The sequence below is a fragment of the Barbus barbus genome (assembly GCF_936440315.1).
Source record: "Barbus barbus genome assembly, chromosome: 43".
NCBI classification, from domain to species: Eukaryota; Metazoa; Chordata; class Actinopteri; order Cypriniformes; family Cyprinidae; genus Barbus; species Barbus barbus.
Genome location: NC_136721.1, coordinates 3,763,900 through 3,776,103, shown reverse-complemented (window position 1 = coordinate 3,776,103; position 12,204 = coordinate 3,763,900). Strand labels below are relative to the sequence as shown.

Here is a 12,204-nt window from a genome sequence, read left to right as displayed (position 1 = left end):
TTCTTTCACAGAACAACCTACGTGACAATAACCAGTCTGGCTTCAAAAGCAGACACTCCATGGAGACCGCCCTACTAACCACTGTATTGCTGAAAGTCTTCGGCTTCCTCCAAATCATCTGTTCTTAGTCTACTGGACCTTTGTGCAACCTTTGACACTGTTAACCACCGTATCCTCCTGGTGGTTTTAGTCATACCTCATTGGCAGAACTTTCAAAGTCTCACGGAGAGGAAGGGTGTCTGTCACATCAGATAATCACAGGGGTGCCTCAAGGCTCAGTGTTTGCTCCTTTTCTTTTCTCCATTTACACATCCTCACTGGGCACGATCATAAAGGCACATGGCTTCTACTGCCACTGCTATGCAGATGATATGCAACTCCATCCTTCATTTAAAGCTGATGATCACACTGTCTTAGCTCATATCTCCACCTTCCTTTCAGACATCTCTGCTTGGATGGAGCGTCATCTGCAGCTCAGAGAGAGCTCCTCGTAATCCCTGCAAATCCATCAGTTGGTAAAAACATCATTGTGCAACTGGGATGTATAACACTAACACCAACCAGAACAGCAACGAACCTGGGGGTAGTGTTTGATGACCAGCTGAGCTTTTCACCCATCACTTAACAACGTCCCGGTTGTGCAGGTTAGTGCTAAGAAAATCAGACCCTTCCAGTCAGAATATGTGTCACAGTTACAACTACTGACCCTAATTTAAAGACTGGACTAGTGTAATGCTCTATGGGCGGGCCTTCCAACCAACTTGACTAAACCTTTGCAGATGATTGTCTGGTCTTCAATCAACCGAACAGCTCCCATGTCAAATTTAAAGTTCTGACTCTGGCTTTCCGGACCACCACTGGAACAGCTCCTCCCTACCTCAACTCATTACTATGATTGTATTGTAAATGTATCCCACCAGCTAAGGTCACTGAGTAAGTGCCTTGTTGTTCCCTTGCCTGTCAAATGTCACTCTCCATAACTTTCACCCTTTCTGTTCCTGTCTGGTAGAACTCCGGCCGAACTGCTGTGACCATCACATCTATCCAGAAACAGGTTTCCTAATCTAATTTAGTCGTCTCATAAATATGGCATTGTGTTGGTTCTTTGATGAATTGCTTTGTTCCTCTTTTGGAACAACACAGGTGGATATGGAAAAAAAGCTTCTGTTTACATCTTAAGAGTTTCATAAAAATACTAAATATAAAATAGCATCCAATAAAGTATTATTTTTTAGCATAATCATTCACTCAGCGCACACAAAGAAAAAAATACACATGACAACTGTTTCAGAGGGGAATAATTCTTGGAATGGATCATGGAATTTTTCTCATTTTTTTCTCTTTCAGCTGAGATTTCTCTTTTTCTTTTCATTTTTTGTTTTGTTTGTTGCAAATCGTTTTATTTTAGGCCAATTGGAACTTAATCTTTTTTTCTTTATATTTCTCTTGCTCACCCACATTCCAATCTTTATTGATTAGCAAACATGCAGCTGTTAGAAATCCATTTTACAAACAAAGAACTTAAAAATACATCCATAGATTTTTCCATTTACAAACAGTAACAAATTCAAAATCTATTTACGCTAAATGTATGACATTGTACTAATGTGGTGTAGTAAAACTGTTGTACAAATGATCAAAATCCATTCTTTAAATTCACACACAGTCCCGAGTCCTTCTATTAGACTCGTGTACAAAACCTGCCAGACCTTATATGAGTTACTGAGAAACTGAACCATTGTGGATATTGAGAACATATTGTACAATCAATCGGAAAGAGTGGGGCAAACAGGTATATCACTGAATGTTTGGATTCAAACGGCATAGTAACGTGCTATTAAATGTCACATCAACAGTATATATAATAAAGTCTCAAAGTTTTACACTGGTCCTTCATTAAAAGGAACTATAAACTTATATCGTAACTGTTTTAGCAAAGTATGTAAATATGATTATTAAAAAAATATATATGCATTCGTACATATATTTTCTTTTTTCCAAATGAACACACGCATACGGATGCCAGCATGCTATTGGATAATATTTAAGTTTACAGAAAAGGTACTTTTTAGACCCATTTCTGGAGGACCAGGCTTTTGAAACAAGTGTCAAATATGACCAAAAAAAAACTTCTTCAAAGTATAGTGCAATCATATAAGATTGCGTTTAAAAAACAAGAAACAACATGATGTTTAGTTGAAGTCACATGGTCACTTAAATAAGCCTCTAAGAGTCATGAATGTCATTCGTTCAGTAATTCATTCAAACGGCTAAAATAATGAAGAGGACAGTCATTACTACTGCAACCATTTACAAAATATACACAAAAAACAAATCTCATAAAACGTCAGCTGCACACTGACAATATAAGGCGTAAATGAAGTGTAAAACAATTCTGAATACATTCACAACACCTCTGTTCATATGTTACCTCAATTCACAATAATTTGCTCTGATCCTCATCCAAAGCTTTTGTTTTTGGAACATCACATAGATGTGAGAAATAAATATGAACAGTCGGACACACTGACCAAAGTATGAAGTATGCCACATATCGTGTTTATATTTACAGAATGTGGCACATTAATCTTGAGGAGGAGGAAAATTAATCAACCTGGGGATATATATATTGCCTAAACTTTAGAGAGCAGATACAAACGTGTTTTGAAAGGGTTTGACATCATTAGGGCATATCGTTTCTTAACTGAAAGAGATGCCTTTAATAGGAACGATGCCAAATGAGTGCGTCCATTGGGAGAATTTCTACCACCGGCCAAAGTGACAAAAAGTGCAGATGAAGTTTCATGTTAAATCATATGTTGAACTGGGAAAATGGGCAAAAAATTTAGGCATTAAAAAAAAAAAAAAAAAAAATTCACAGTAGTCACAAATGTTGTGAGTTACTGATATCTAGTCATGCACAGTGAACCAAAATGTTTCCTAGTTGAAACATTTTGCATTCACTCTCAGCAAAAGTGAGAGTTTTATATATAATGCAGATTTCAGAGTGAGAGAAACACTGCAAGTCCCCAAAGACGCCTCACATTCTCTTATATTCTCCCATATGGAGAATGCCGTTAGCGGTTTCATTTTTTCCACTCCTCCAAATACTGAAAACCATCCTAAAAAAAAGACTGTCTTATTCAATCAAATATACTTAAATTAGAATTCACAAACAGAAACTAAAAATGAGAGTCCTTGAACAAAAAGTGGTGCCGTTTCCCCTTCCTCATCGCCTCCATGAGCGGCTCTCATATTCATCATCTTCATCATCATCTTCTTCCTCTTCCTCTGGAAGCAGAAAGGGGCTGACTGGCTCCTAGAAGTATGAGTAAATATATAAACATATTTAGGAAATAACATGTGGTATAAAAGTAATAACATTTTACTTACACACTGAATACATAACACTGCTAATCATATATTTAAAAATGTGCAATCTGGCCGTCTAATTACCGTCATTACATGAATTCCTGCAGCGTTGACTTCTTCCTTTGACTCTTCCTCTTCTGGTTCAGTGGACACGGATGGAGTTTTAGGTTTGTACCATGAGATCTGTAAAATTCGACCTTTGAACTTCGCCCCTTGGTTTGCAGCCTGAAAAAAAGATGATTTAGTGCCGTTAAATTTAACCAACATCATACAAGTTTAAATTTAAACTGAAGGAATCAAACATAAAAAGCCACAGTACGTTTTCCGCTTCACTTCGGGTTTTGAAGGTCATCACGACACTGGTAGCATCATGGTCATGTAGCTCCTCGATCTCACCAAATTTCTATACAAGTCATAAGGGTTGATCATAAATTTGGTTATATACAAATATCTAAATGAAGATATAATCCCGCACTATTGAAACTCTAGTCTTACAATAAAATGCGGCATGAGCTCCTCCTTCTCGTCCTGTGTGAAGCCAATGATAGTGAGGGCTCGAGGCCGGTGGTCTACAACCATGTGATTGCCTCCTCCACGCCCCCTCAGGCTCCGCCCCCGGCCCCTCCCTCTGCCTCGACTTGGTGCTGCTGGTGGCTTGCCCCGCCCAGCCGGGATCAATCCCAACCGTGTTGCCTATGCGATTTTAATACAGAGGGTGGATGTGTTAACAAAACTTGACAAAAAATATAAATACTGTCATGATATAAAAAAAAAAACATGATATAAGTGAACAATGGTAAAACATAACTACAGTACATCTGCATAAGTGGATTTCAGCAGGTTTTATGAAAGTGAATGAGACTTTAAAACACCTTTTTAAGACCACGAAAATTGTGAAAATGCAAAAAAAGCAATGTCCTTCAGTATTTTTGTCTTGTTTTCCAAAGCAAATGTCTTAAATTCAAATTAATCAATTTTGTTTTTGAGCAAAAGATCAAAACGAAGCGAGTTGGATTAAATCCAGAACAAACATCTGCCAATGGAAAATCAACTTCAAATCAACTTCAAAGGAAAAGAAAGTTTTCATACCCCATTGACAGGTTGTTCTTGTGTTAAGCCAAAACTCACTTTATTTTGTTCAATTTCTTGGTAAACAAGACTTAATTTCTTCATTTTGCATCTCAAGTAAATTATTCTTGATTCATTGCTCAGATATTTGTATTGGAAAAATACAAAAATACTTATTATATATTATATTAATACTTAAATATAAATTTTTGCAGTGAATGCAATATTTAATGCCATGACCCCATCTTGTTTTTACCTTAATTTGTGGAAGGGCGAACTGAGACTTTAAGACCCACAGGAACCCGGTATATACACTTAATCGAAGTACATTTTCATGCATGTTTGTGTGCATTTATATACACACAGATACAAATACACACATATAAATACAACTCTTTTGCATTTTGATATATTTAATATAAATTTCAGATATACTACCAGTCAAGACGTTTATACACACCTACTCATTTTATATGATCTTTCACATTTTAAAAGTACAAGGTAACAAAGCTATGGAGGTATGGGAATGGTGTAGTGAGAGCTTCTAAACTTCCAAGAAGTACTTGAAACTTGCCTAACCTTTACCCTGACTGCAAATTAAAACATGATAAGCCACGGAGTGACAAAAGCCACACCAAATGCTGGTCATTTCTCTTTCATGCCCTGACTGAACAGTCTTTCAGTTAGTGCAGTTTCTTCCGTTCGCTCTCTTCCAGTAATTGTCTACCCTCAATCTTTCGCTCATTTCTTACATTGGAGCCGATCAAACTTTAATGGAATGAGAAGCATCAGCGTGCGGAGAGGGATGCGTGTTGTTTAGGAACGGGTCCTTGGGGTTTGGGAAGTGCTCAGAGTTAAATGTGCAGGAGATGAAGTGTAATGACATGCATATTTCACACCAGCTAATTTAAGCCCAGTGCCAGCAGTGCTGTTTCTGTTGTCACTCTTGTTTTAGGGACGCTTATGTTAGGACTGAGAGTGAGACTGTGCTTGAGTGAAATGGATTAAGCTGGCTTTGGATGTGCACATCTGTCTCTTTTGTTTATGGGGGAAAAAAAAGATGAAAAAAAAGGGTATGGCAAAGTATGGTATAGCAACTACAGGGGTCTAGACTAAAGGTCTTTCCACACAGAGCGCGAAAAAGTGAAACGAATTTCAGATGCGCTGGAATAAAACAGCTTCCTATGGATGCTTCCACATAGACCGTGAAAATGAGCCAGTCCGACGAATCTTTTCAGTTTCGCAAAGCGAAAAAATGGGCCATCCAATAAGATTTGAGCATTAATCATGTGGCAAGAGCAACTATTCTTACCCAAATTCGACGCGGTGGCGCTAAAAGTTCAGAAGACTGTATTGAGCATGAGCGTAAAAACACAGAAGTATAGGACTTTTTCCGCAAGAGAGAAGAGTCAATGCTGAGTTTTTTTGTTATTGTTGGCATTAACAATGGCCTATAATTATGAAGATAGGTTTTCTGTATGTTTTTATGCAGCTCATGACATTTTTGTTTTTTAATCAATAAAGGATGTTTATGACATGCAGGTATCGATCAGTACATTATAAAACATACAAAGAGTGCATGTCTGCCTATTATAGAATAAAAATCCATTTTAGATCACAATCGGAAGTTATTGCAAGCACTCGATGATGATTTAAAGTGGGTTTTGAGCAAAGACGTTAATAATGACATTATTTTTCAATGTAGCTTGATGCTAATTGTACCTCTAATTATTTCAGATGCATTCTTGGAAGCAATATGGATATTTTGTTTCTGATGAAGAAACACAAGTTATTTATCTTAATTTAATGCTGTATATTGAGCAGCGGACGATGTAAACCACACAAGATACATACGCTACTTGAAGAAAAAATGCATTGTTGGTCGGCGCCCCCTAGCGTGCAGGCGTGAATTAGCAGAAGGCGAGCATTCGTTTCGCACTTGATGTGAAAGCAACATTCGTGGGCGATTCGCCTCGCTTTTTCACATCGCGCTCAGTGTGGAAAGGCCTTAACATTTGAGAACCAAGTTCTACAGCACCAAAAATGATTAATTTGTTTGTTTGTTTGTGTTTAACGCCATTCCAGCTTCTGTGGCTATTTTCATGGTCAGAAATATTATGGCTGAATTATATGCTAAAAACTCAAACTGTATTTGGCTTAAATTTTTTAATTTTCTCAAAGAGTTAAAAACAGGACACTAATAAAACACGCTTAATGGATAAAGGGATTCAGCAGAGAGAACATGTCGGAGGATCTTCAATAATTCTAACTAATATTACATGTTTTGTCTCTTGGAATCGCACATTTGAAAGTGGCTTGAGTTGACCGTAGCGGCGGCTTGAGCTGGAATGCAGATGTTAATGTATTTAATTGACAAACATCTAATCATCTAACCAGGCTAAAATGGAAATATTCTTAGGACTCTAATCTTATTAAAATTAACCACTGCTAGTATCACACTTTTGTAGATCATGATAACCACAGGTAAAAGAATGCATCACTAACACAGTAAAAAGTAACTATATGTTATATGTATAAGTTTTAAATGGCACTATAAAAGGCTTCATTTTCTTCCCACAAAATATAATTTCTTCTTTTTTTCCTCACTGTATATCGGCATTGACCACTGAAAACCCCTTATCAGATGTCACAGATCAGAGAGGCCACTTACCTCCACCTGCAACTGACCCAACCTCCTCTTCAGGTCTGTGGTGTCTTCTCCTGATGTCAACTTCTTATGGAAATCCAACTCTGCGTCAAGCAACTCTTTCTGTGCCTACAGATGAAATAACAGTTATACTTAAATTCAATAAGATCTTATAAAACAAACGTGGCCATCTGTGCAACTAGAGATGATGACTATAATCAGATCTCCTAGACTATGATCTGTGCTATGCCATCAGAAGCTTCTTTCAGCAGTAACACCAGGTCTATGAGAGTTGTCTTACATCTGTTTTTGACTTTGTCTGTGTGGTGTTGGCAGTAGCTTGTGAGGTCGGGCTGATCTCATTCTTCAGCTGAGAGATCTTTTCTGTCAGTTCTTTGAGAGTCTTCATGATGTTGGCTCTCTCCTCTGGCTTCATCCCTCTGTTCTTTTCCAGGCGGTTTATCAGCACCTGCAGAAGACGTTTCAGGTTTAGTGTTACATCAAACTGCATGTACGAATTCTCTAGCACAGTTCTTGTGTATTCTATTCATTTAACTAAAACTGAATCAGGACAAGCGCGATTAAATTATTTTTTATCAATCTTAGAGCGCTGGGTGCCCAACACCCAATGTCGCAGTAATTCATTTAAAAATATTAATCAATATGCATAATGATTGCTGCAATAAAATTGATATCTATTTAATAGAATATTTACTAAAATTATTAGAAATAAATAATCTGACAATGAATAATTTTAGGGGAAAACTTGATAAAATATAAATCTGTAAAATAAACAGATTAATACTTCACAGAAAAAGGTTTTTGAATCTGTTACATACTGATTCAATCCTATTAAAGGTTTATTTTTATTAAGAAACAAATAAAAAGGAATTAACATTGTTAATTGTGCATAAAGTACAAAGCCCAATTAAAGCTGCAAGCAGTGATGACGGGCCCAAGCCGTCAGTGCAACCGCCACCCCTGTGGCATCAGGAAAACGGTGCACAGCGAGCACATGCATTACAGTAACCCTCTGGCAGTTTGGATATGAGGGATTCAGCAATGAAAGTGTTAATCCAAACCATCAAGACGACAATACAATACAAATCAATAAAGATTCAGTTACTAACATTAACTATATTAATAGTGCAGTGTGAAAGTTGTTCAGCTCAATGAGTTCTGTGCAAATATGGGAGAGCTATACGTCAAGTTTTCTGACAGTTTTCCAGGGGGCGCCGTAGAGCCCCTGTGCCATGCCTGGGTCCCAGCATCTGCGGCATCCTAATGGCCGCGGATTCCAACATGCGTGCCAATTTTCAAGAGTTTTTGAGCACGTTAAGGCCCCCAAAAGTGCCCGGATAGTCAGAAAAATAAAATAAAAATAATAATCCTTAGAAGGACAAGAGGGCCCTGCACCTTAGTGGCTTGGGCCCTAAATATAACATGAATATCAGATTCAAAACATATGTCTTCAACACTTATCGACCAGACAGAACAACTGCCAAATATCGGTCGTATGGCATTAGACAGAACTAAAATTTGGAAAACAATAATTACAGTAATAAAAAAAAAAAAATTATAAGAAAAATAAATACTTGAATAAATGAGTTGGTGCATTCAAGATTTGAGCTTTTTGTATTTAAACATATGTAAACTTGAGTTATTTCTTCATACCTTCTGACATTCGATCTGTTTTTCAAGCATTTCTTGTTTCTTCTTCCTCATGTCTTGCTGCAGTTTAAGCGCCTCCTGAAGGCCAGAGGTCATGTTAGCTCACTCATAAGTACATTCCAGACTGTGCAATCCAAGCAGGTGGAGCTGCTGCTATCGGCTTACAGAGGTGAGAAGGAGAAAGGAAATACTTACATGCTTCTTTTTCAAAACCTCCTGAGCTTCAAGCGCTTTGCCTGTTTTACCCAATGATTTTGACGCGGTTTTCAACATTGTGTGTGAGAACGGACCCTTCGATAAACTTGAAGATGGTGTCAAACCCTTGTTTAACAGAGAAATTACAGTAAATGTTGACTGATTATAAACACATTATGTGTATAAAAGAGGGGGGGGGGACAAGGAAAAATATATACACACACACACTCACATACTATATATATTATTTTAAAGAAGTCTCTTAGACTCTTATGGCTTTGTTTTTTTCATATAATTCAAAAGTAATTCATTCCAGCAATGGAAATTTTCAGCATCATTACTCCAGTCTTTAGTGTCACATGATCCTTCAGAAATCATTCTAATGTGCTGATTTGCTGCTCAAGAAACATTTCTTATGTTAAAAAAACGTTTTTAATGCTTAAACTTTTTGTGAAAATCATACACAACCATTCAAAAGTTTGGAGTTGGACAAAAATAAGAAATTAATAGCTTTATTCAAAAAGGACACAAAAATTGGTTCAAAACATTTATAATATTACAAAAGATTTACATTTCATATAAGATTTCTAGAAATGCTATATCTATTTCATATGTTCTTCTTTTGAACATTCTAATCAAAGAATCCTAAAGAAATGATTTCTTCAAAATTACTACATAGCAAAATCTAATTTCAACACTGATAAAATGGTTCCTCATTAATAACTGCGCAGCACCAGTAATAATTGCAAATCAGCATATTAGAATGATTTCTAAAGGATCATGTGACACTGAAGACTGGAGTAACGATGCTGAAATTTTTATTTTGGTATCACAGGAATAAATAACATTTTAAAACATTCAAATAGAAAAAAAAAAAATTTTTTAAATTGTAATAAAATTCACAACAATACTGTTTTTACTGTATTTTTGATCAAATAAATGCAGCCTTGGTGAGCATAAGCGGTTTCTGAAATAAATAAATCTTAATTATACCAAACTTTGGTAGTATATATATATACACACATAAAACAATTAGTCAACCCTCGGGAAGAAATTAAAATGCTTGTCAGATGTTTGCAAACATGCATGTGCTTTACTTACCACTGGAGGCTCCTGGCTAGGGCTGGTAGGTTCAGTGCCGCCCGTGGGGCCCGTTGTGCCTGCAGCTCCTGTGGCAATCTGCTGTTTAGGGAAGGTTTTATTCAGCACGTAAGAACCTGCTGTGTGCTGCTTATTTATGACCTGTGAACAAAACGAAATTCAGTCAAGGAATGTAGACAAATGGCAAACAAACTCTCATCCATGGGAAAATAGTTAACATGATACTAATTATTCATTTTTGGGTGTACTCTTAAAAACTGACACAAATGTAGTAAAGAATCTGTTTCCCAAATGCACAATGAAATGTAGGAATATAAATATATTGCACATTCCAGTTTGAATTTTCTCACACACTTCTGACAGACCTTGTGTGTAGTGGGATGTTGTTGTCCGTGGTTTGTGCTCTGACTGGGTCCCTGTTCCTGTGTGTTAAATGTGTCCTCTCTATGCCAGTACACTCTGATGAAGCGGTTATTCAGAACGGCTTCGGTGCTGGAGATGGCCCTCCGAGCCTCATCGTTAACTGTGTACTGGATCAATGCTGCCTCAGGGTCGCCCCCAAACACCACCTGTAGAAATCACAGGACAGGACGCAGCTTTACTTCAGAACAGTATTAGGTGATCAAAAGCATTACATGACAACAATGAGATACTTTAATTAAAAGGAATCTTTTTGAGAAAGTGCACTTAGCATAAAATGTATGCAGTTGATATCCAAGCTAATCTATATAGAATGTGTACCTGGATGTTGACTATCGTTCCAAACTTGCTGAAGTGCTCATTGAGTTTGGTGATGTTGTTGAGCTCTCGGGGGATTTTGCGGACCTCTAGTTTGGTGTTTACATAATGGTTCTTTTTCGGGAAGGTTGGTTTATTCTGGTTATGGTAATTTGGTCTGTAAAACAGAAAAAAACATTACACCACAAAAACAGAGCATCCCCTCCTCCGATACCATTCTTCACGCTCCAGGATTTCATTAAATATTTTATGTAACACACACTACAGGTCAAAAGTTTGAACTCCTGTATATTTATATGTGAGACCTTGGAGCACAAAACCAGTCTTAAGTCACTGGGGTATATTTGTAGATATAGCCAAAAATACATTGTATGGGTCAAAATTATACATTTTCATTTATGCCAAAAATCATTAGGATATTAAGTAAAGATCATGTTCCATGAAGATATTTTGTAAATTTCTTACCATAAATATATCAAAACTTCATTTTTGATTAGTAATATGCTTTGCTATGAACTTCATTTGGACAACTTTAAAGGCGATTTTCAATTTTCTCAATATTATATTTTTTTGCACCCTCAGATTCCAGATTTTCAAATAGTTGCATCTCAGCCAAATATTGTCCTATCCTAACAAACCATACAGCAACGGGAAGCTTATTTATTCAGCTTTCAGATGATGTATAAATCTAGGGAATCCGCAAGGGACATTCCTTCACCGCGACAGCCCTACACGTGTATGCATGTATGTATGTATACAGATTATATGTATACACATATACATACACATGCATATATATATATACACGTATAATGTGTGTGTGTGTGTGTATATATATATATGTGTATGTATCGGTATGTATATGTGTATATATGTATGTGTGTGTGTGTGTATATATATATATGTGTATGTATGTGTATGTATGCGTGTATATATATATATATATATATATATATATATATATATATATATATATATATATATATATATATATATATATATATATATATATATATATGTGTGTGTGTGTGTGTGTGTATATATATATATATATATATATATAAATATATAACACTTGATATGAGCTAACATTTATTTTTTATTTTTTTTTTTTAAAGAGTACACTAGAATCTGTGTCTGAGGATACTGATCTCAGCTCTCTCATTACTCACTTTTCCATCCAGGGTTTTTTGGCCTGTGGTCCATCTGTAGATGGCAGACATCTCTTCCTGTTCTCCTGCTCAGAGTTGTACCTCACCTCGCTGTTCGACACACTCGTGATGGATGGCTCTGTCTGGATTACTATGTTAGCCGCTAAAAACACAAATAAACCAAAGTTCAGTTACATGTTGCTAATGTGAACGAGTTTAAAAGTGTCATTTGTGTGGGACTGATCTCTCACATCTGATACC

The 12,204-nt window shown here is 36.5% G+C and overlaps 1 protein-coding gene across 1 annotated transcript in view; it reads right to left on the bottom strand.

The window, feature by feature from the left end:
• Positions 1-1,288: 1,288 nt before the first annotated feature.
• The window catches only part of LOC306862254 (RNA-binding protein 27-like), a gene marked incomplete at its 5' end in the record, with an annotated part of 11,280 nt that continues 364 nt past the window's right edge, over positions 1,289-12,204 (bottom strand). Inside the window, 12 exons of the mRNA XM_079405004.1 lie at positions 1,289-3,319; positions 3,457-3,597; positions 3,692-3,775; positions 3,868-4,065; positions 7,112-7,216; positions 7,389-7,556; positions 8,762-8,836; positions 8,954-9,079; positions 10,055-10,195; positions 10,420-10,623; positions 10,796-10,949; positions 11,965-12,106. Of these exons, the coding sequence (XP_079261130.1) occupies positions 3,230-3,319; positions 3,457-3,597; positions 3,692-3,775; positions 3,868-4,065; positions 7,112-7,216; positions 7,389-7,556; positions 8,762-8,836; positions 8,954-9,079; positions 10,055-10,195; positions 10,420-10,623; positions 10,796-10,949; positions 11,965-12,106 (1,628 nt within the window). The 3' untranslated portion in view covers positions 1,289-3,229. The remainder of the gene's footprint in view (positions 3,320-3,456; positions 3,598-3,691; positions 3,776-3,867; positions 4,066-7,111; positions 7,217-7,388; positions 7,557-8,761; positions 8,837-8,953; positions 9,080-10,054; positions 10,196-10,419; positions 10,624-10,795; positions 10,950-11,964; positions 12,107-12,204) is intronic.